The sequence below is a fragment of the Leptinotarsa decemlineata genome, unplaced genomic scaffold, assembly GCF_025532065.1.
Source record: "Leptinotarsa decemlineata unplaced genomic scaffold, Ldec_3_MD MMD2_tig00000882_RagTag_RagTag, whole genome shotgun sequence".
Taxonomy (NCBI): Eukaryota; Metazoa; Arthropoda; class Insecta; order Coleoptera; family Chrysomelidae; genus Leptinotarsa; species Leptinotarsa decemlineata.
The window spans coordinates 12,770,628-12,797,238 of NW_027412556.1; the positions used below are offsets into that span (position 1 = coordinate 12,770,628).

A 26,611-nucleotide genomic window follows, 5' to 3' on the forward strand; every position below is an offset into this window, starting at 1 on the left:
CCATTAATGAACAATACAAAGATATTGTTTTTCGAAATTATTTCTGGTTTGTAATTTGTTTTATATGTTATATGACATATTTGCAAATTCGAAGGTTAAAGAAAAAGTTGACAACTTTAGACCTTGCATGCCATCTAGTATGCAATGCTTAAACTGATTAATATTTTTTCCCTGAAGACATTGTCTACAGTGCTGAAGATCATTTTTCCATCGTATTAGTTCTACTACTAACCAATAGATGTCTATTTTTTGAACTCAAAATTAAAAATAATAATTAATAAACAATGCAAAGATAATATATTTCAATATTAGTTTCACGTCGTATTTGTTCTATTCGATATTTTGTATAACTGCATATTGTTAGTTTGAAAGGGCAAAACCTAAATTTCAACAGTTTGCCATCTAGTAAGCAATGTCCAAACTAATGAATATTTTGATTTGAGATTTCCTACAAATCAATATTCCATCGTAGTAGTTTGGCTACTAGTCAATAGATGCTATCTTTTTGAAAATAAATATTTCAATAAAAAATCCCACTTTTAATCAAATTTCGAAACCTTACGGAGTGTAAAGTTTTATAATCTTCAGTCACTATAGAATAAATTTCAAAGTTAAAAAAAATTCCACATGCAAATTGAAATAACTATAAAACTACTAATAGTAGGTATAAAATTCCTAATTATACCTTTCGCGAACTACCTCAATAGATTTCAAAAAACTTTGTATATTTTACCCAAGTAGATCATTAAAGAAAAATCTAAAATGGGAGTTAAATGGTGTCCAGCAAGTGGTAACCATATATCCTTTTTATCCACAAGTGTTATCAGATCAGGAGAAAATAATAAAAAACACTATTTTTGAACTGTTTATTATACATATAGAGAATACTTGAAATTAACTATAAACTATGATTTTTACGAATAATTAACAATTAAAAATCTTAAAACATCAACAGGTGTTAGACATCAAAGACCGACTGAGCTCAAACATTTCATAGAATTATAAACGCTACTCAACAATGATATCTGCAGTCCCAACTTCTATCCAAAATAACATCAATTAAACTCCGAAAAATATATTTCAATCGGATGTATTGCTATGCTCAAGTTTAAAAAAATTACATTATTCTGTTTTCTCTAAGAATCATCTTGTCTAATTTTCATAGAAATCTTTTGTTGATGAAAGTATTCATTCTCATGTAAAGATTGCTCGAAACAAAACACTTATTTTCAACTCGTCAAGGCCTTTGAAGATGACCTTATAGTATGTAATAGGTCAATAATATCTGAGCAATATGTTGGAAATATGGTATAAGTTGCCGACTTCCAAACAGACAATTTCTCTGAAGTGGCAGTATATATATAAAAGGAGATATGAATTGTCTCACCGTTCATGCATAAAAATATTTTGTCACAACATTTCAATTGAATAGAATCCAACTGATGAACAATGGTCAAATAAATAACTAATAAAATGAAAGTAAATAAAATAAAAACGAATCATTGCGGAACATCTGCTAAGCAGATTTAAGAAAATACATTTGCAACAAAATCGCCGAATTTCACGAAAGTTAATGAGAAAAATAAATAAATAGACCTTTACATTTTTTTACAAAAAAAAGGTAGAATCAAGATTATTCGTTAGTTTTATAAGAAAATATTTCATTCATCAGGAAGTTACACTCAACTTTTTTTCTATTTTGAAGGAAAATGAAAGTTTCAACAATGACTGTGACGTTAAACAATGACTGAGACTTACCTTCCTTTCAAACCACGTTTAAAAATGTATATGTTTGTAAAGCAGAAAAAGTACAGGATTGGGTATACGACATACCTATTTAAATAGTACTACTTAATCAAATATCTCAAAATTCCAAATACAAAGTCTTTGTTTTGTGTTATGAAATGCTTTCCAATTTCAGAACTAACCATCACATTAGCCTTGAAAACAAGTTGGAAATGTCGTACACACAGTCAGAACAACCAGAATACAGGAAGAAAAAAATTAAATTATGCAATTTGAATGAGTTTTACGGTGTTGCCAAGTTCATATCAAATGTTAGTAACGTCACAACCATCAGTTTTATTCCATTTGGAAAAAAACTAACCAAAAATTTGAAAAAAACAAAGAGGTACTTTTTACCTATGCGATTATCCCAATATAACTGTTTAGATCTATTGGAGATAGCTTTTCAAACACTAACCTCATTTGCTAACAAGAGGATTTCAATAATGAAAGAGATAGATCTCATAGAATCACAAATGGTTTATATCACAGTAGACATAGTCGATTGAAGCAAAACATTTTTGTTTTATTGATATCATTTGAAAAAAAAAAACTTGGAAAAACCAAAAACTTCATCGATGGTCAAAATTATGAAAGTGAAGTTCAAATTACTACATTCACTGTTTTTAATGGATTTTGCCACCAGCCACATTTTTTAACTTTCAAATTTAAAAAATGAGCTTCAATACTTTTGTAACAATTAAATTCATCAAAACTAAAATTCAGTCTTAATTGAAAACAAAAATTGGAAATTAAAATCTACAAGCTAACGAGTTAACGGGTTGTCTACCATAATATCAAGAGATCTATTCTAACGAATTATATTTATATTGCTTCATACAATATTCATTAGAAGATGCAAGATTTCGAGACAATCTAAAATATAAGTCAAAAAATTTGTAATCTCCCATTATGTGACTGAAGGATTAGTTACCAGTTAACCGTTACAAATAGACATCATATATTTGGCAACACTTGATATTTGTAACGGAAACATACAGATATGAATTTTGTAAATTAAATGAGTAGGAAAATTGTCAAATGTCATTTTTTTTAAATTTAAAGTAGGAAGTGACACTGCCTGATTACAAACTATATAATGATTATTTCTAAGCCAGTCTAAAAGTTATTGGCTTTTTGAAAAATTGACATTTCTATTCTTAGTCCATTTAAATTCTATTCTATCCCAATAACTTTGTATTGGTCAAACGAGGATGAACTTTTCCCAAAAAATTATTCGTTGGGAAAAGGTTATCCCCGTTTGAATGTCAGAACCAAATCCATATTTGTAAACCATTTTTTGATAGAGAGACATGAGTTTAATTCATGACTATGATTTGGAAGATAACTAGGATAATTTTTACATTCTGGCAAAACATTTTCCTCTTTTTGAAGTACACGTATTTGACATATGACATTTAATCATGTAAAAAACAACTCGCCACAGGATAGCGTTAATGACAAAGCAAACCTAACAAATGAAATACATGATAGCTATAACGAAGATTTGATTTTTACATTCATGTAAATATCCACTGTAATAAATGAATTGAAGAACTGATATTTGAATGTTTGTGAATGTGGATGCTTATAAAAATAACCAATATTTCCCATGAGTTTTTTACATGTTAGGAATCACACGTTATAAGGTAAGACCTCGTTAGTCCTTAGCTCGCACAAGTTTCTCAACTTCTGAGAGTTGTCGTTCGTATGCGGACGACAGCTGATGAACGGAAAAACAGATTTTAAACAGATAGATTTGAATAATAAAAAATCTTTGTAGTCATCCCAAATATAAACGCACAGATAACTGAATAAACATCAATTGAATATGTAATAATTTGAATAATTCACACTATAACAACCCAAAGCGTATTTACAAAAAAATACAATAGTAACCAATCCTTCAGTATCTTAAAGAGATTCATTTTGAGCAACCATTGAAATCTCGCACTATCCTTCAATCCGATTATTACATTTAAATATTGCAATTCTTAAATACCGACCAATTATGTTCAAACTTAAAGCTAGCGATCAAATATTTTTCTTCTTCGTAAAAAAACTTTTTCCAAACAATCAACACCCTTGGGATGAAAATAAAAATATAGCTAATAATACCACTATCCAAAAAATATATCGAAATCAATTATTAATAAATCACAGTTTCGTAAAGATAAATTAAAGGGAAAGACAGACAACAGTTGGAGGGAAATTACTGTAAAAGCTAAGTATCCGACTGGTTTTCCAGCATTTCAGTAATGAATGTGTCAATGGTTACATCTCCAATTAGTCTGAAGAAAAACAGGTGCTCCAGACACTTCAAACCGATCGATCGTAATGCCGGAAGACGAAGCAGAAGTTTGGCAAATCTGCCTGGCTCGTTCGGATGAGTGGTTCTCGTGTATTCCTCCAGGTTTTCATATATCTTCTCCCTCAATATTTCTACTTCCTGAGTGGATTGCAAGCCCCTCACATCTGAAACGAAAAATTCCAGGATTGTCTGCTTGCCAATGTCCGTAGAAATGCTTCATTATTCAATGGGTGATTAGTATTGTTTTTACAAAAAGAACAAGGATGTATTGATATCTAGAAAGATTAGACCGGTTCCGTTCCCGAAGCATCATCAAGTACCTGTGTAGAGGACATTGATGAGTTTCATTGAAAATGGCTCAAAAATGAAGAACTGAATTTACTGTTATCATAGTAAATGAACATTTTCAGTCTACCGTTACTACTAAAACTCTCTTGTCACATTTAAAATGTTTTTATGGTATTTTCAGATAACATTGTATTTCAATTGTTAATTTTTGGGTTATTGTTTTCAGGAATTTTTTCTTACACAAAATTTTATTCAACCAATGTTATTAATTTTGATTGAAACTGTTTAAAACTGTGATGATTTGAAACACTTTTCAGTGCTACGTTGAAATCGATACTGCAAAATAAAAAAAGTTGAGAGACATTTATGAATTTCATTTATTATTAACTGAGTGTTTTGCATTCCAGAACACTTTAATGTGAAATTTTCATTTAACAGTTAACAAAACCGCAACACGTGTTTCACTACACAATACCATCTTCAGGCATTACAATACTATGACGCCTGAAGTGACTGTCACAATATTGTTACGCCTGAATATGCTATTGTATAGCTATGCTTATAATAGAGAACAGTACATTTTTGAAAATTTTTAGATCGTGGAAGGTAAAAAACATCAAAAGGTCGTTTATGAAAAACTGATTTCTTCTACATAAAACGACTTTCTTCGATGTTTATGAACGTTTCTAAGAAATGCTATTCGTTATCTGATATCTAAGTCAAGTTCAACAGAAAATGACATTGAAAGTGTTTTTAAAATTTTCAGCTTGATAAAAGTCGCCAAATTAAAGTGTTTTATGGTAAATATTACTGCAGTTTTATCCCAACACCACAGTTATTTTAACACCTCGACACGTGTTTCGATCAACAAGTGATCATCTTCAAGAGGAAGATTAAACTTTATGGTTTTTGAACCAACATTAATTTTAGACACCATCAAGTCACAAATAACTATCATAGTTCTTTTACCAATGACCTGATCAAGCAAAACTGTTAGCAATTGTTATGAAAATCAAAGTGAAATATTGGATTATTGTTTTGGAAACTTTTCTACAAAATTTGAATATTCTTCGTGACTGAAACGATAATTTGAAACAACAGTGTTATGTAAAAACTTTAAGCTACAAATAAGAAAATTCAATCTATCAACTGATATTTTTATATCTATTTAAGTTAATAATGAGAAGGAATAAAAATGAAAAATGCTTTGAATGTAAAAAAAAACACTGTTGCCACTATTATCAAAGTTAAATAAAAATGGATTCCACTGTTGTTATTACTCTTTGATTGTTGTTATTACTCTTTGATTTATTTCAATTTGTAAAATTTAGAACGTTTTTACAGTAAAAGTTCCCTTAACAGTGACTCCCAAAAACTGTTAGAAAGGCTTTGTTATGGATATTCTTTTGCTTCTTCAAACAAAATTTTATTCTATCATTATTAATTGTGATCAACATTATTTGAGAAATAGATGTAGCTTAAAAAACTAAAATATATGCTTTTAAAAAACATTGAACTAAAAAGTTGAAAATATTTTTTAAATACGATTGAAACAATAACGAACGAAAAATACTAGTATGAAAAAAATATTTTCAACTTTTTAGTTTTAGTATAGCTTGTTTAAGTTTCTTAAACTATATTTATTTTTCATTTTTTAGTTTCGTATGCTATAAAAGTGTGTTTTTTAGTCTTTTTAAACTATATTTATTTTATCTAAACTTTGGGATCAATCAGCCTTATATTGTTTAGAAAAATGCCCATTGATATTTGCCAATTCCGAAGAGGGAGCCTGAAAATCAGCTACCAAGCCCAAGGCAGTAGGCGCGCAAAGGAGGGTTACAAATAAGGCAGCAGGCGCGCGTGTTAATAACAAAAAATACCTTTTTCAAATGAAGAAATATATTTTGGTGAATTCGAATTATATCAAGGAGGTTACGAACAGCGCACGAATAGATCAAGCGATCATGTCGATATATCAAGGAAGTTACGTACAGCGCCATCTGCCCGCGACTAGATCAAGCAATAATGTCGATAATTCTGTCAAATACAGATCCCGATATGAAATGAAAAGGAGAGTTACAAACATACATACATACAGGTGAATCTAATATAAAGCGTATAACAAAGAAATACCAGGATATTCGGGATATTTCCAAAAACTTTGATTTGATAATTTAACAATATTGTCATAATCTATTAAAACTGTCAGTGACGAGGGTTTATAGTTTAATAAAAAATTTAAACCAATACCGATGAATTTTAAAGGTTTTTAACCATCAAATGTGTATGCTAATAACAACACTAATCACTGGCAATTTCAAAAAATTCGGTTAATCATTTTTAATATTTCTGCTGCAGCCATCAAGTATGATCACTGGAAAGTTTTGAATATTATTGAATATTTCTAACACCATGTGAAACTTTTATATTCATCATTTAGTTTCTCAACGTTTCACCGAAACGAGTGGTTACCATCTTTAGGAGTACATACATTCCCTTACCTGGGTTATAAAGAATAATTGCCCTCAAGCACCCTAGCTCAGTTTTATCCATTCTCATTTCCTTCATCTTATTTACAAGTTCAGAAAGCACCCTGTCGTATATATTCCCTACTCCTACGGCTTGAGCGGTGGACCTAAAAGTAACAGTTGCACTTTACCGTTTTCCATAATTTTCCTTATGAAAGTACACAGTAAGAATATAAGCCAAACATGGCAAGTTACAGAAACAAGTTTGAGAGAACACTCACTTATTGATTGTTAGTCCGGTGGCGAGAATAATGCCTTCTTGAGTCTGCATCGATCTGTGAGAAAAAGAAGCGATGAGCAATTCGTTCCAGCCCGCCCGAAGGAGTAAAACTTGATCCGAAACGGGCAGAGAAGTAAAATGCGGTATCAGTTTTGCCCATTCCACCAGCTGCAGCAGCTGTTTGTTGGTGGCCTGGCAAATGTTCGTGACGGCATTCTAGAAATTCAAAACAAATCAGTCATTTATGACAGCAGTTACACTTGGAAGTGCTGACGAATATAATGAAATTGACTTTCAAGTGAATTTCAGAAATGAAAGGAATTCTTTGTTGAAAGTTTAGATTGTTCGGAGCAGTGCCACTTCATTATTTTATCTACTTAATTCGGATTCGATCCATGGACCCTTCTGTAGTTGTGGTTGTAGTACTTACCTCCAAAGCTACGGGTGGATCGTTACATTCCACTCTCTTCTCGGCTTCCAGAAGCCTCTCAATGGACATTTCATTAGGGTTACTAGACGTCGATTCAACTTCGGAGGCATCTCTGTCTTTCGTCCTTTGCCGTTCTTCTTGAACCGCCTCCCGCTTCATTCCCATCACAAGACATTTTTGGTAACGACAGTACTGGCATCTGAGAAATTAATCAATCAATAAGAGTTTTCATTATGTTATAATAATAATAATAATAATATTTATTCATCCTCAAAGACGTTGACAAACGTATAGGATAGGTCAGTATTAAGCAGATAAAAATCACATCAAACGATAAAATTGTAGATCAGTAGATAAAAATAATACAATAAAAATTTATACAAATAAGTCAGAATAACAAAAATTAAAACAATTGTAGTTATAAAAATTGAATACGTCATGCCAAAGCCGCATGAACCCATTCAGTCGAGATGGTCCGAGAGAAATTCGCCAATACTATAGTAGGCCTTAGAAAGAAGCAATGTTTTAACTGCTTTTTTAAATGCTACAGTCTTCATCTGTTTGAAATGGTCTGGTAACCGATTGAATAATTTTATTCCCATATATTTGGGAGAATGTTCGAATTTTATAGTTTTATGTTTAGGAATGCTCAACTCCTCTGCATATCGAGTTGGGTAGCTATGATAGAATGAGTTCTTAGTACAGTCTGTTATACATTCGCGAACATATAAAAGTATTTTAAAGATGTAGATGCAGGGAAAGGTTAAAATTTGATGACTAATGAAAAATGTCTTGCATGATTCCCTCCAAGGGATGCCTAGTAATTTCCTAACGACTTTTTTTTGAGCAATGAAAACTCTATCTTTGTCAACACTGTTTCCCCATAGGATCACATTATAACTTAGATGGCTATAGACCAGACTGTAATATACATCTACAATTCTTAATTCTTGAGATTGCATAATACCCTTGATTGATTTTTTTACAAACAACTGTGATATGGTCAGACCACTTCAAACAGTTGTCTACATGAACGCCAAGGAATTTTGTACAACTTGTGCATGCCAATGTCATTCCATTGATTAGTAAGGCAAGCGATTGCTTTTTCGGATCGTTTTTTAAATTAAAATAGATATATTTTGTTTTGGTCAAGTTTACAATCAGATTGTTCCTTTCACACCAATTTAAGAACAGTGATATTAATTCTTTGACATCTTTGACTTTGACATAACTCGAAAAAAAAACATTAGAGTTTCCGATTAATAGAAAATTAATAATAATCTTAATATCAGAGGATATTTCACACAGAAATAGTTTCAAAAAAAAAACTGTAAGTTTTGTATTAGGAATGTCCGCCTAATGAAAAAAAATCAATCGGATGAAAAATATTTGTTTTATAAGGGTGCTCCCATGTTAAATATAATATGATTCCTTCTGAAAATTCCTCTAAAAGTTTCATAATATTTCATTTTGAAAATCTAGTTTTCCTCTTCTCAATGGTAAATAAGTGGGTCACGTTACTGTTTGGTCTTCAAAACATGATCCCAAATTTAGTGATTCTTTGAAAGTTGCAAAATACATAATTCTTAATGATAAAAATAAAAACAACAATAAACATTAATTGGCGCTCCGGGGCGACTTCATTGATTCCAGTGGCGCATTTGCTTTTTCAGCTGCAGGAAAACCCGGAAAAACCTGCGACATAACATCATCTGCCAATTTTTAATGACTTATCTTTTAGATATTTACTTTCAACTGTTGAAACTTTCGAAATATATTGTTAATTTTTTGCTAACCAAGTTTTCAAACACTCTTAGAAATATTTTATTCATATCTACTTTCATTTTTCGCTGCCTAAAACTGCTTCTCCTTTTTTTTTTTTGATAAGATCGAAACAAAATAATGTTAATCGTCTCAACATTCCATGACATCATTTCTTGTGAACTAATCATTTACTTCGCTTGAATAATTTGTTTGTTGAGTTAATATTTAATAACCTAGAACTAGTAACAAAAAAGTTTGTGTTTCCAAGATATCTTTCAGCAAAAGTTCAAGTAAAATTCGGAACACTAATACTAGTCATCTTCACACCAGACTCTACAGTTTTTCCATACAGGGTTATCGTTAATGCTCTTCTTGAGTCAACTAAATTTTGTACCTACTTTAGTTTCATTTCACTTTTCCATAAACCCATTAGAAGTCTGATAGCGTAAGATCATGTGATCGTGTCGGGTTTTGGAGATAGTGCCGGATTTTGTGATCGTGCCGGTTTTTGCGATTGTGCCGGGTTTTTGTGATCGGTGCCGGGTATTTGCGATCGTGTCGATTTTTGTACCGTGTCTGTTTTTGTGACAGTGCCGGGTTTTGTGATCATGTCGGTTTTTGCGATTGTGACGGGTTTTTGTGCTCGTGCCGGGTATTTGTGATCATGCCGATTTTTGCGATCGTACCGGTTTTCATGATCGTGTCAGTTTTTGTGACCGTGTTGGGTTTTTGAGATGTGTCGGTTTTTTGTGATCGTGCCGGGTATTTGTTCTCGTGCCGGGTTTTAGAGATAGTGTCAATTTTTGTGATCGTGCCGGTTTTGGTGATCGTGTCGAGTTCTGGAGATCGTGCCGCTTTTTGCAATCGTGCCGGTTTTTGCGATCGTGACGGGTTTTTGTGATTGTTGCGTCTTTATTTGTAATTTTCTGTTTTTATTACTATTATTATTGTTGGTATGGAGCGACTTCTAAGGGCGCATGCTCAAAACTCAATTGAAGTATGCTTATCTATGAAAACCATATGAATAGAGACCTACCTACGATCTCATGCTAAGTACGCTACGTGAATCGCTATTATTTTTGCTAATTACTTATTTCACCGTGTGTGCTCTAGATTCTGTGTCATCTTCGACTGTTTGGTAACTCATTTTAACTTCCCGTTTTGTTGTACAATCCAGTGAAGCTGAAGAAAGAACACTCCAAGAAAGGGCCCTTTCAGAAGCAGGGATTTGTGCTAGGAATTCGGTGAGTTCGCTTTATGCCACAATTCATACAGTCCACTCTTGTTTTCATTTTCATTATTTTTTAAGTATTCGAAGACGCGACAGTGATCATGCTGGTTTTCGTGATCGTGTCGGTTTTTATGACCGTGTCTGTTTTTGTGATCGTGCCGGGTATTTGTGACCGTGCCTGTTTTTGTGATCGTGCCGGAGTTTTGGAGATAGTGCCGGTTTTTGTGATCGTGAAGGTTTTTGCGATCGTGCTGGATTTTTCTTATCGTGCCGGGTTTTGGAGATAGTTCCGGTTTTTGTGATCGGGCCGAGTTGTGGTGATCTTGACGGGTTTTGATTTCACGAAATATATAATTTTACAAAGGATTAAAAACTGGTTTTCTGAAAACATTCTGATTGAAGAGCACAGTTGAAAAAAACAACAATTAGTGAGGAAAGCTAAGTGGTGTACAAACCTGTTTCTTTGTCGCTTGTCAATTAAACAATTTTTCTCCTCCCGGCAAGCATAAGACAAATCTTTCCTGACGGTCCTTTTGAAAAATCCTTTGCATCCTTCGCAACTGGAACAAAAATAGGAGTCAAAATATTGAAAACTCATGAAATATCTTCTCTTTCGAATTTATTCTCCAATGAAAGAAACTGTATGGTAAACTTTTACTTTATGAATGGTTTGAAGAAAATTTAAGAATATACAAGGTACTGAGCGTTACATGGGTCTGTCTATGTATGTTGAAACTTTTCACAAAATGTAACCAAACAAATCAGAGGTACCCACTGAGAATTCTAAGGTTTCTCATGGGTGTTTCCAGTCATTTAGTTACACAAATGAAAATTTAGGCTCTATAACTAAAGCTAATATAATGTAATAAAATAATGAGAGAAGAAAATATACAACCAACGGAATAGTTGGAAAACGCAGATGGAATAAATCAAGTGGAGCTGATGATATAAAACATGAAATATATATTGATGTTATTGAAATAAAGAGAACTAACAAACAGATAAAAATATCAGAATATACCATATCCCAATTATGTGAGTAACAGAAAATGTTTAAGACGACATGAATTGAATGATATAAATAAAATAATTAATATAAAATAGTTGATACAGATAGATATTTATTATTCTTATTTTGGACACACATATACTATCTAGTCATAGCTACCAATTCAATTAACTGTGAAAGAGATTTTCCATATGTACCCGTACATACAAATTAACACAGCAGGTTATAAAAATACTCGTGATGATGATTATTCAAATTTATTTCCTTTGAGTTTCCCTCAAGAGTTTCTGAAACTTCATTTGGTAATCATATTTGACTGAAGTTTTTCGAGAAAACGTCAAAATCACCACCCTTTATTGAAGTGACATAGATGGATTCAAGTTCAAAAATAGACGGTCATTATGAACAAATCCTATCCGGATACTTTACAGGCAGGTGGGCTCGACTCAATGTCACAAAATTAAATTAGGTTTCCAACAGGTGCTTGGCAAAATTTCCACGTCGGGGAGCCAAGTGAATAAAATGGCAACTGTGACACTGAAACTCAGAAATAGGACTTCTGGATGTACTTGTAAGGACGATTTTATATATATATATATATATATATATATATATATATATATATATATATATATATATATATATATATATATATATATATATATATATATACGAAGCACTCATCAACATTTCCACTGAGAGGAAGAAACCTCTCATCCCAAGAGAGAAATTTTCTCGTACACCCCGCTTGTATGGTCTTCCAAAAATACACAAACAAAACATCCCCCTTCGTCCCATCGTGAGCGCATTTGGTTCACTCACACACGCCCCGGCCAAGTATCTTGCAAATACCCGCCAACCACCAGCCGAACAATCCTCATCATATGTACGACACTCCTATCACTTCTGCAATCCTTCAATATCCAACAAACAGACATCCTTGTCAGCTTTGACGTAGCATCCTTTTCACAAATATCCCAGTATCGAAAACTTTGTCCCTTCTCAAAACGAGACATCAAATCCCACATAATACGATCAACCCCATCAGCCACTGCATGTCCAGCACATATTTCCGTTTCCAGGACAAATTCTACAAACAAGTCGAAGGTGCCCCAATGGAGCGCTTTCTCTTTCCAGTCCTTGCAAACCTCTACATGGAGGACTTCGAAACCAGAGCCATTGACACTTCTCATCTCAAACCCACGTGTTGGCTCCGATACGTGGATGACTTCTTTGTTATATGGCCCCAGGGATCCGAAGATCTTCATGTATTCCTGAACCACATCAACTCCTTACACCCCGACCTAAAGTTCACAATGGAAGTTGAAAATAATAACTCACTCCCTTTCCTGGACGTTCTCATGACGAAGTCCAACAACTCCTTCTCACACACGGTCTACCGGAAACACCTACCCATACTAACCGCTACCTCAATGCCAAGTCCCATCATAATCCTGCCCAACGGAATTCCGCTCTGAATTCCCTCATACATCGTTCTATAAGACTCACTGACAACCACAATAGATCCAGGGAACTATACGAACTCACAGCCGCCCTTCACGAAAACGACTATCCCGTCTTCCAAATACAAAGATCCATCCAACGACAGCAAACACAAACCCCACCCCACGAGTTATCCGAGGAACAGATCAACCAGACAAAAGCTTTTCTCCCCTACATCCATGGAGTCACTGCCAAAGTGAGCCGAACATAACATAAATATCGGCCCCGAACAACATAGTGCGAACTGGTGGACAATCACAGTAAGACAATCTATTGTCATGTCAGCAACATTATTAGCCCCAATCAGCACGGTTTCATGAAAGGACGTTCAACCACCACCAATCTTGTAACAATCACTTAATGTATTGCAGAGGGTATTGATTGTCAGTCTCAGACTGATGTCATCTACATTGATTTTTCTAAAGCGTTCGACAGACTTGACCATAGTATCTTGCTCAACAAGCTTTCGACTTTTGGGTTATTCAATGACTAAATTACCCTCTTCAAATCGTATTTTCACAACCGTAAGCAGTACGTCCAACTCAATGGCCTCAAGTGTATCGAATATGTAGCCACATCTGGTGTACCACCAGGATCAAACCTAGGACCCCTACTGTTCAATATGTTCATTAATGATATCGGAGCTGAGATTGATGCCAATTTCCTTTTATACAAAGATGACTTGAAACTCTATCACAATATAACATGTTCTAATGATTGCGAACGTTTCGCCCTGAATTTAAATCGCGTTGCTACATGGTGTCGGAAGAATAATCTATCTCTCAACATATCCAAATGTAATGTAATGTCTTACTCACTGAAAACGAATTTGACTTTGCACAACTACATCATAAACAATCAAGTTCTGGAGCGTCCTGACACACTCACTGATCTAGGAGTTACTTTTGATTCATCCCTTTCTTTCAATAAACATATTGACACGTCTCTGACAGCTGCTTATCGCATGTATGGATTCTTGGTTAAAAATACAAAAGACTTCGAAAAAGCTTCAACATTGAAATTACTTTATTTCACTTTTGTTCCATCTAGGCTGGAATATGCATCTGTCGTGTGGAGTCCCTACTATCAGGTTCATATAAATCAACTAGAAGCCCTACAGAGGCTTGAAGACAATTTTTGTAGTCTCGAGGTAAGGCGTAAATATTATTCATTCTTTTTATTAAATTTCATAAACAATATCATCACCTGCTCTCAATTGTTACATATGTTGAATTTTTGGGTTCCTAGAAGGTCATCTAGGAATAGTGTCATATTTTATCTCAACACTCCCCGTACAAATATAATGAAAAAATATCCAATTTATATAATGTGCGATACCTCTGTAAGTCATGTCCTAGATAAATTCAACTGTCAGATTATACAAATCAAAAGTCTTTTCTTAGGTAACTGACAGTTCTGTTTTTATTTTTTTTTATATAGATTCACAAATTATATTATGTAAGTACATATTTGTAAATGCCACTGTTACTCCCTCTTCTGTAATTGGGTTCATCCTGTAGAATAGTGTATGAAATTCATAAATAAATAATTCAATATGTGAAACAACCAAAATTATACCCAAAGGAAATCAAAATATATAGAATATTTGATCTTTTGTAAAGGACCGTCGTATTATGGGAAATCTGCTTGACTTTCAATCACTACGAGTAATACTGTCAATACAATCGAACGTGATATTGACCCCATCTAAAAATACCGCACTGGAACAAAAGTTAATACACGAAGCGAAAAAACAATAATACTCGTTAATGGATCTTTCATTTCGAAACTGAAAGAAATCATCGAAAAACAAATCAATTCACAATGTTATGAAGACGCCGGATTTATTGAGAAATCTTCCTACACATCTTCAACTATTTTCTGGAATTATCGTTTCTTCTGGCTCAGCAGGCACATTTAGCACTGCGTTGAAAGAAAATTGAGAAATAGGTGGCATAATTAAATAATTAACAAACCCAAATGATACACAAATAACTCACTTTTATTTATAGAATTTAACTAGCGAATTTACACAAAGCTTTATGTTAGCATAACTCGGGTTTGAATTACTGGATTTGTCGAATTATTCATGACTGATAAACAAATTACAGAGAAGTGATTCCAAGTCAAGGTTTATCGGTTTTTTGTTTTAAACTGACAACAGTTTATATCTGAAGGAAGCTTCTGTGCATTATCTACACTTTATTGCAAAGAGTTTACTTTGAAGTTGATTTCTTTCTATCTTTCTCTCTTCGGAAGAATTCCACATTTTAGTTTGAAAACGGTGAAATTTTGTTTGCTTCTCTAGTAGGTTACAAATTTTTCAATACACCATCGTTTTGATATTAAAAAAAAAATCGAAATTGAAATAATAAAAAAAAACAAAATGTTATGAAATTATCACCCCTTCTTTGGAACATAGTTCTGGATATCCTGATTAATCATCTCAACAATAATGGATTCTACACAATTGAATATGCAGATGATATAGTTAAAATGCAGACTGGCAAATTTGTGAACACACTGTGCGATAGAGCGCAGGATGGGCTCAAATTATTAGAAACATGGTGTAAGGAACACTCATTGTCGATCAATCCCAAGAAGACTTAGATGGTCCTTTTCACCAGGAAAAGAAGTTTATTGGGCTTAAAACCTCCAGAAATCTTCAAAAGCAAACTTCTCTGTACCATCGTCGACAGGAAGCTAACATGAAACTCTCATCTACAGAGTAGAGCAAAAAGAGCATATGTGGCTCATGAGGAATGTCGGAGAACAATGGGACGCGCATGGGGTCTTTCACCCCGTGTAGTCGCCTGGATCTACACTGCAATAATAAGACCTATGTTAACGTTTGGAGCCATTGCATGGGGACCGAAAGTTCTACAAGTACCGGCCATCCAAAAATTATATCAAATACAGCGACTGGCTTGTTTAAACATCACAGGAGCCATGATAACAACACAAACTGCGGCAATGGAATTAATTAGTGGTCTGACCCCTCTCGACCTGTACGTTGAGGAGGTTGCGTTAATGGCCATGTCAATTGGGTCATCACTGGTTGCCTGCAGCAAACCAGTGATGCAATTGAACCCAGGTTTATGTTTGATAAACCCTACAACATACAAATAAAACAGAACACAGAGTCAGATGCTACAAATGCAATATGTATATATACACACGGCTCAAAAACCAAAGAAGGCTCAGAATGTGGAGTGTACTCCAGACCACTTAGCCTAAGGATTAAGTGGGGAATGGGAAAAATACCAGCGTGGTTCAAACAGAACTGGCTGGTATCTCAATCGCCACAAAAGAAATAACCAGGAAAGAAATTTCTGACAAAAACAACAATTGTACTAGAATGCCATCAAGATTTAGCCAAAGCCTCGGTAGATAATAACATTATCCTGAGGTGGGATAAAGGGCACGACAGGAGTAAAGGTAATCGCATTGCCGAACCTTAAGCCAAGGAAGCGGCTTGACTAAGAATTATAGGACCCAGTGGCACCTACGGCCTGATGACTTCGACAATTGCGGAACTAGCCAAACGTCACACTCATGCACAATCCCTAAAGAGATGGGATGGAATCAAAGGATGCAATCCTAGCCAGGATCACTCTGGGCGACCCTGGGAAGCTGGCGCCGGAGAAATATCTGGCGATAACCAGGAAAAATCTACCCTTAACAGTAGGATTTCTGACTCTCCACTGTCAACTAAGGAAACACCTCCATAATATGGGACTAGTGGACACACCTCTATGCAAGATGTGTGAACAGGAAGATGAGACTGTCAGACATGTCCTATGCGAGTGTCTGGAGTTATCGTCAATAAGAGAGTCTGTCTTCGGTGAGTCTTGGCCCACACCTGCCGATATAAAGCAGATGTCTACGAGTGGCCTGTCCACCTTCCTGGAAAAGACAGAATGGACGATGACTTAGGAGGACAACTCCTTGGGAAGATGTACAATGGGTCACATGTGGCCTAAGTGCTGTGGGCCTACACTCACCCTCCCTACTACACAGATACAGATGTTATAATGAAAGGTTAGCTACTCTTTATATTGCCTTTCCTGACAAATGATTGAACGATCCTACTAGGAAAAAACATCATCAATATAATAGATGGATAAAAATGTGACATGAAAAAAAAAGGGAGTATTATAAAATATTTTAGCAAGACCAAGAGGACCAACTATTCGCAATGTGGTGGATGAATCTGAGTCCACTGGTTCAGTAAACGATCGAACAATACCCGTACGTCGACGAAACGCATGATCTGTCGAAAAACATCTCCGTTATCTGTGGTGTGCACTGCTTGGTGTGCATTGTGGGCTAGTGTCATCATCGCTCCATATTTCTTTGAGAACGACTTTGACCAGGCAATCATTGTCAACGGCGAGCACTATAGGTTGATGATTACCAACTTCTTTTGACCTCAATTGGATGATCTGGACACCAACGACATGTGATTTCAACAGGGCGGATCTACGTGCCACATTGGATATTCTTCACGACCGATTTGAGGTAATGGTCATCTCACGTGGAGGTGATGTGAACTGGCCACCGAGTTCGCGCGATTTGACCCCGTTTGACTTTTTCTTGTGGGATTTTCTTAAGTCGCAGTTAGTTGTATGGGAAAAAGCCACAAACCACATCGGTCCTTAGAGCCGACATAACCCATGCCATCGGTCAAATTCGGCCTGATCTATGTGCCAGAGTCATTGAAAATTGGACGTTTCGGATGTGCTCCACCCAGAGAAGCCGTGGCGGAAATTTGAAAGAACACTTTGTTTTATTTAAATTTAAAGATAGGAAACGCTCAAATAAAGACTCTTCAGTAACTAGATACCGATGTTAAAGATTCACAAACTCTTATAATTGTTTCGTTCATCAATTCCCCGTCCCCCACAAGTATTATAGGCTGATGAATGAATATAAAAATAAATAGACAAGTAGGTCAATATGTGACACGATTCAAAACTATTTTGTACAACAACTAATACGAATTCCTCGGTTCTGGCTATTAAAATTTTCCAGGTCGTTTAGCAGGAAAAGCATGTCAGATTTGCGTCATTGTGGGATGTCGAAAACGAACTGCGGAAAAACGTTTGATGTCCCATCACCATAATTAGTAACTATAATTAAGTCATCCCAGATTAGCACCAATAGGATTTTACGAGTTTTGCGTTTGGTTCATTTCAAAATACAAATTATCTAGAAATAGAGTGTTTCCCTTAGAATATTCAAAAGAAGAGATATTATTGATAACAAATAATTGTCATTTTTGATTCATGTCAAAATTAACTTTCAAATTATTTTTCGTTCAATTTGCTGCAAACTTTTTATATTAATCTCATGTTGAGTAAGTTATATCTGGTAACGTTTTATACATATATTTTTACAATCATCTTTTCAGTTGTCATGAAGAAGGAAATAAACATTTCAGAAAGCTTGACAAACTAGCAAAGAATTTTCATCCCTGACCTTGACTGCAACCTCAAGATATTATCTAATTTATGTATATATATATATATATATATATATATATATATATATATATATATATATATATATATATATATATATATATATATATATTTCAATATTAAATTCTACAAAAAGGATTTGAAGCTTTATATCTTCTATAAATTATCTGCGAGCGCTTTCGACAGTTGGTAGTACTGTCATCTTCTAGGCACCCTTCAAACTGAACTGGTCATCCTGTTGTCTGCAGACAACAGTAGAATTTAATATTGAAATACTCAAAATAAAGGAAAATTTGTTGCATCAATGCAACTAGTTTTATTTTCAAAGTTTAATAATAACAATTAATAACTTATAATTATTATATGCGAGCGCTTTCGATAGCAGACTGTGCTATCATCTTTATGGCTCTACTCAAACTGAACGTTTTATCTTCTTGTTTGTTCTTTTATATGGTTAAAATGCCTTAGTGCAGTTTGAGTATTGTCTTTTGGGTGTATCCGTTCTCTTTTTTCTGATTGATTCGGCCGTTACTTGATGAAGATCCATAGTAATTTCAAAAACTACACCTCAACGATTTGATCTCCACAAACTTTATTTGAAAAATATATCACATGTTTCGCTAAGACCTTAGCTCTTTCAAGCAATCACTTGAAAAAGCTAATGTCTTAGCGAAACATGTGATATATTTTTCAAATAAAGTTTGTGGAGACCAAATCGTTGAGGTGTAGTTTTTGAAAGTATCCGTTCTCGTTTGCTATTTGGTATATAATTTTCCTTTCCTTGTTCCGGGCTTCATTGCATCTACCTGGACATAATTATCGGATACAAATACAACAAAACAAAATTTCAAATGACAATATATAGGAAACATACACAAACAAGCTCCACCATACCCGCAAGTTTGAACCTTCACCATCATATAAAATGGCTGCCTATAACGGCTGCCTGGTAAGTGTTGATATCGGAGGTTTTTTTCAGATTGTGGAATTTTTAAATTCTAAAAAACCATCAAGAAAGAGTGTAGATTTTTAGTCTATCGTATTGATATATTCAATTATTTGGGACACCTAAATAACTGTTTTGATATCACAAAAAAGCTTCTTGACTGGAGAAGTTCCTTTTTTTCCGAAAACTACTACTTGATACTTTGTACAAAATTGTATGCTATTAGAGAGCAATTAATGTAAACTGCCAATAAATTAATATTTGCTAGTAAGTATCAATTATAAATATTAATTATGAGTGACTGTTTTTTGTCGACATTATTATTGGTGGAATTAGCAATTGAATGAGGTCATCGTGTCAACGTTGTTGTTTATGTTCTACTTGGACAAGTTTCACTTCATTTTACTTTGGTAAATTAAAAAAAATATTCCATCACAACAATCAGGTACTTGTAATTGATGAAAATGCTCCTAGCAAGAAGTTATACGAGCTATTTAAAAAAAATAAGAGGTGAAATTAAATTTTTCTCAAAAAATTATGTGGTAAGGAATCCTGATGCACTACGCCACTGTAATCGAAAAAAACAGTTAGTAAATTCTTGACATTTGCTCGAACTTGGAGTGCTTTTACTATTCTTGGCTCTCTTGGTTTCTTTGGTGAAAATTCAGTAATTTTAGAACGAACTTCGCTGCCACACGCTTCATGCTCAAAATTTACGAAAAAATTGCATGGCATGTGTAATGTTCAAAAGGGACAATGAAAAACTGATTGTCATTGCACCCCTATATTACACATTATATACAATAAGACTGAATCCCGTCATGGAATGAAAATTCTCTGGTAGTAAAGTAAAACATAAAATATACATTCCTTAATAACTATAAAAAATAATAAATTAAACAAAGGCGTACATAGAGAACTTTCAACAGGTAATGAATAGTTTTATTACATTACAACATGAACTAACCAATATGCCGATATCCTCTGCAACTTCTATAATGATGATTTCCTTAACTTGCTCAAGTTGTTCAAAAATATTACCGATTTCACAACTCACAGCATCAAAAAATCACTGACTTTAGTGGAAAACATAAGGAATCAAACCAGTCACATAATTCAATTTTGGTTTCATTCGATGCAAATAGTATGCTCTCCAACATACCGTACAATGAATCTAAGCCTCTCATTTCAGATATATTAGATCAAGCTAGAGTAGACCATATCACTTATTTTGAAATTTCAACAACTTTCGATGTGTGCCTTAATCAGAGTTTCCTACAGTTCAACAACAAATTTTATAAACAGGATTCAGTTTTGCCAATGGGCTCACCCCTTAGTCCACTTTTAGCAGGCATATTTATGAACCGCTTGGAGACCACTATAGTGAATTCCGACCTGGGTGAAAACATATTCATTTCTGGTACAGATATGTAGACGGTATTCTCGCCTGTTTTAGAGGTACCTACTACACGACAGCTGAACAAATTTATGACATTCATGAATAATGTCAATAGCAACATTCAGTTCACACTCGAAACAGATATAGAGAAACAGACCATTACACACCAATCAGAATGAATTTGAGTTCAAGTATATTCAGAAAACCTAGCCATTCATATATTACCATCCCAAGTGATTCTTTCCACCCAGACAGGCATACATTAGGTTCGTTCCAACCAGCGTCAGAAACAGTTTCTGACAGTCAGGATTGTGCGCAGTAATGTGATTGCGTTCCAACTTGAGTTTCCAACCATTAGTAAACTATCAGTTTTCTGTTCCATCCAAGATTCAAACCTGTTCGAAATCTATCAGAATGGTTTGAGGATTATCTTCTAACCATTAATCTGATGCATGCGTATACATGCATATTACTGTTTCTGTTTTATGTTCATGCAACTTGTAAACAACATAACCTGCAAAAATTGTTATAAAATAAATTATGTATTTGCTGGCGCAGGAAATATTAGGAATTCTTTAAGTGAACCTAAAATATGAACTTCTTTAATTACACAAATCAATTTTTGTGGTGACCTACTTTTACCTCCCAGTTCCATGTTGATTAGTAAATAGAATAGAGATATAAAATACTGCAACCTTCTTTTACTCTTATTTGCTGATGATACCTATGTATATACGGAAAACTGTGATTTAAAAGAAGCTGTACAGAATATCAATATATCTTTAAAGATCATTGAATTATATCTACAAGTGAATAAACTCAAATTGAATATCAATAAATCTAAGGCAATGATGGTTACAACAAATTAGAATCAAAGAAAGATTGATACTAACGACGTTAATATCAGCATATTCAATAATCAACTCACAATTGTAAATGAAATTAAGTACCTAGGATTCATTATAGACCATCAATTAAATTTGAATAAGCATGCCGAATATACCATTAGAAAGATATGTAAGAAAAAGTATTTTTTCTCTAGAATTTCAAAATCTTTATCAACCTTTGCTAGACTAACATGTTACAACTGCATAATGAGGCCACACTTTGACTACTGTGCCACACTGATGTATCTATTCAATCAAAATCAAATGGGACAGTTGCAGAAACTACAAAATCGAGGTATGAGAATCATTTTGAGATGCAACCAGTATACCCCTATTGAATCTATGTTGAATACTCTACAGTGGCAGCCGGTACATTTGAACATGATTTTTATTTTCAAAATTTCGAGTGGGATACAACCAGCCTATCTTAGCAGATATTTAGTTCGAAATAGTGACATTCATTCATATAACACAAGAACATGTAATACATTTTATAGATCCCGAACAAACTATAAGAGTGGAATGAATTCATTGTTCTTTAAAGGTCTTGATAGTTTCAATAAGTTACCTGATGAAATAAAACAAGTAAATTCCTTAAAAGTATTCAAAAAGTTATTATTAGAATATATCAAATTGTAATACATGACGCACTGTAAAATTATATACGTATATAAATTATTCATATATGCATAACTATATATTGTATATTAAGATTCCTAAAATAAAGTCTACTACTACTACTTTCCAGAAATACACTTGATTAGATTTATTTTTAAAGGTTATGTTGAAATTCCATGCCAAACTTCAGTTGAACTATCAGCTGTCAGCTGTTCCAATCAGAAATTTCAAATTAATCAGAAACCAATATCTACCAGACATGCGCGTTGACAACGATTTACAAACTGTTGGAAATCTGTTGGTGACTCAAGGTTGGAACGAACCTATTAGCAGCCAACAATTCAATGTTGCACAGAGCATTTTCACTACCTTTGTCTGCTAACAATCTAGCTAGGGAGATTAAAATGATTACACAGATAGGCCATAATAATGGTTTCAACGCAGACACAATCCAGAAGTTAGTCAGAAAACAAAGCCGTAAATTCACTTACAGATTAATATACCCCCAGATCTAACAAATCGGAAATCAAGAAATGAGTAACACTAACATATTTTGGTAAAAGAACAGAGATAATTGCGGGTTTCTTCAGAAAAAACAATTTGGAAGTGACATTCAGACCACATGCCAGGTTATCTTTTTTCCTTTTCAGTGCCAAAGATAAAGTGGACAAGTTGGAGAAATCTGGAGCTTAACTCCGGAGCTGAAGTGTCCGGAGTGTAATAGAGTTTATGTAGGACAATGTAGTCGAAATTTCTCAAAACGGTATGCTGAACATGAAGGTTCTTCAGACTAGGTAAAAATGATTCGACGTTTTCAAACCATTCCTTGGCATGCAACCACAAGTTCAAGAATCTAAACCATACGGAAATTTTTCACTATTCAAGGGAGGGTTGCAAACTCAATTATTTGGAATCCTTGGAAATTTCTAAACATAAAAATTACGGGTACAACCTGTTAAATGATCAAATTGATCTAGTTTACTAATTGTTTTCAAATTAGGGTATACACGTTGTCACAGATAATCAAAATTCAGATATTCAATTTTGCAAAGTACGTCTGTTATTACCTGCAGTGGTAGAAAGAAACTGCTATAACGTCAGTTATAGTCGAAGTAAACGATATTCAGCACTCCTAGGATTGGCGGCACTCTCAAAGGCCAAAAAAAGCAATACATAGAAATGAACCGGCAGCGAACTAGTCCACGTAGACTGTAGACTAGGCGGTTCGTATTGCAGTTATGATTACTTAAAATTTTTTAATCTGTTTAAAATGTGGCGTCCTTGGACAAGTAGGTACTAACAGTAATAACGAGTGTGATAGAAACGTAGACTTTTTCTAGTGTAGTGATTCCAATAGCGATGGTGAACAATGCAAAAAAGAGATACCAGTGAATAAGATTCGGATGCATTTGAATATTGAAACACAGAAAATATGTTTCAATGTATATAACAATCTACATCTCAAGTTTGGTTTCGAGGGAAGCAAACTATTACAAGCAACATCAGATTTGACCGAAATTCCTTTCTCAACTCTACGTAAAATAGTCAAAAACAAACCTTATGAACGCAAGACGCGATGTGATATAGGATTACCAAAACCTTTAGATGTTCATCTAATAAAATCATTGAAAAAAAACAATATTCGACTGTTACAAAAGCAATGAGATTCCTACAACTGAAATTGAATACTTCCGGCCATAATGTGAGCTACTGTGACAAAACTCTTCAGAATTGGATAAATAAACTAGGATTTAGATTTAAAATAATGAACAAACGTCAAGCAGTTATGGAAAGTAGAAGAATAGTGGAATTGCGTAACAAATACTTAGAACAAATAACTAAATATAGACAAGGACAACGGCAAATTTTCTATTTAGACGAAACTTGGTATGACACTCACGACACAGTTACGAAAGGGTGGACTGATGGTTCGAGAATGTGTACACCTAACATGCCTGCAAACAGAGGATCGCGACTAATCATTGTGGATTGCGGAGAAAGTGAAGGATTGGTTCCGAATTCTTTGAAATTATGTGGAAAAAAACTTGAGGAATGCAATGTTGACTATCATAAGAACATGGAAGCTAATATTTTCGAGGAATGGTTTGAAAACACATTGATCCCAAATTTGGATGGTAATAGTGTAATAGTTCTTAACAACGCTTCCTATCATTCGCTACAGCTCATCAAAATACCGAATAAAAATTCGAGGAAAGATGAAATACAAAGTTTTTAATGGATAACAATTCGTATTCTGAAGATTACTATACAAAAACCAACTACTTGAAGTTTTACAGAAAAAACATTCGAAAAAGTGAATGCCCTTGAGAGTATTGCTGAACCATACTGAGACTTCCCCCCTATTTTTGTGTTTTCAATCTCATCGAGTTGATTTGGGGAAAATTGAAACAAATCATTAGGCGTAAAAATAATTTTCCAAAATTTTATAATAAGGTAATAGAGCTAATTAATGAAGAAGTATCTAATATCACCGAAGAAGACTGGCAGAAAAGGATTTAAAAAGTAATTTTATTTGAATACGACTATATGGAGATTGGGCACTTCTATATTAATGGTGGAATTGAATTCATTATTGATTTAAATGACGACAGCGATAGTTTCTGTTTTCTGTTTTTTTTTTCATTAATCAGCTGTCGCCCCCATATGAACAACAACTCTCAGAAGTTGAGAAACTTGTGCGAGCTAAAGACTAACGAGGTCTAACTTTTTAACGTGTGATTCCTAACACGGTTGCAGAATCATTCCAGTTTCAACCAGATAAATTCTCTCGAGAAAAATATCTGGTCGAAGCGGGAATCGAACCCACGGTCTTCCGATCGTGAGTCGGGCGCACTATCGCCGCGGCCAATTCCAGAGAATATGGAAGAAGAATTATCAGAAGCTTTCGAAGAAAGTTAGTGAAGTGTTTTTGAAGGGTTCGATTGTATATTTATGTGAGTAAGAAGTATTCAGAAGTATTTTCAATTATCATCGTTATTTGAATCCCTACTTTCCCACTCACCTATATAAACGAAATGTTTATTTAGTTAGCTGCTATCTATATTATTAAAGGGGAGCTGTTGAAAGGTAGGTTGCACTATATCGTTTACTTGAACTATACAAATGAAAGTGGTAAAAAACATAGAAAATTTCAATTCTTATTTTTTCATGATGATTTCCTACATCCATCAATTTTAATTACAAGAATATAATCTATTGATATATTGAATTCCCCCATAAAAATAATGTTTAATTTAAGGTATATCTATATTTATTTAATCATTTCTAAGAAACTACAACAGTTGTTACAGAACGCGTAAGCTGAACGTTCACTATTGTCGCCGAGGTTTAATGGAGAAAAACCATAATAGTGTCTAATTAATGAAGGTTTTCAATTAGATGGATCGACTTTTTTCTTACTAATAAATACGGAAATGCGAAATGTAGATGTTAAAGATGAAAATCGTAGTAGACTGACCCAAAATTAAACTTGAAAATTTCATAGCCTGTCAACCACGATGGAAGTAACACCACAGAAAGCTCATCTCCCAAGCATTTTTATCTCCATATCCATTTTTTTTTTCACTATCGCAGAGGTTTGAACGAAGTCCACATACACACAGGATTCACGGGCAGTGGGCAGAGAAACAATCATTTGTCGTAATGAGAGAGTGTTCATTACGATTCCAAGGTCGTTGTGATGCAACACTCGTGCACGAGGCCACGGTCACGGTTTTGATCTTTTTGTCATTGTCAGGGCGATAGAAACAAGAATCGTAAAAAATCTATTACTAGATTCCGGACACTAGATATATACTACATTACCACGCTGTAACGAACTGCTATAAACGCATGGTTCTTTACTGGTAACCATGATTTTAATGGATTTATTTTATTCAACGATTCTCATAACCCTCGGTATATACAGAGTGACCAAACTATATCTCAGGTTGTGAAATAGAAATGAGCGAAATTATACTTAGACTAGCACATACATTAACTTCTGTATCTATTAAGGGTTGAAAGTTTCGCCCTTTAGAAACTTCTAGAACAGTCCGGAACATTCGAGAGTATTTCACAACATTCCAGAATGTTCTGTAATATTATATGTGAAGAAGGTTTTCGTTTTGACCTGAAGGGTGTGCCTTAGGACGTGCTTTTGAAGCAATAAAGGCTGGAAGTTTCGCCCTTGTGCAGACCAACTTCACT

At 34.1% G+C, this 26,611-nt stretch overlaps 1 protein-coding gene across 2 annotated transcripts in view; it reads right to left on the reverse strand.

The window, feature by feature from the left end:
• Positions 1-852: 852 nt before the first annotated feature.
• usp (retinoid X receptor ultraspiracle) overlaps positions 853-26,611 on the reverse strand; it is a 91,196-nt gene continuing 65,437 nt past the window's right edge. For both annotated transcript variants that reach the window (XM_074175032.1, XM_074175031.1), the window contains exons 3-7: positions 11,013-11,117; positions 7,563-7,761; positions 7,134-7,348; positions 6,886-7,019; positions 853-4,260 (exon numbers count right to left, since the gene is read on the reverse strand). In XM_074175032.1, coding sequence (XP_074031133.1) covers positions 4,010-4,260; positions 6,886-7,019; positions 7,134-7,348; positions 7,563-7,761; positions 11,013-11,117 — 904 coding nt within the window. In that variant the 3' untranslated portion in view covers positions 853-4,009. The remainder of the gene's footprint in view (positions 4,261-6,885; positions 7,020-7,133; positions 7,349-7,562; positions 7,762-11,012; positions 11,118-26,611) is intronic.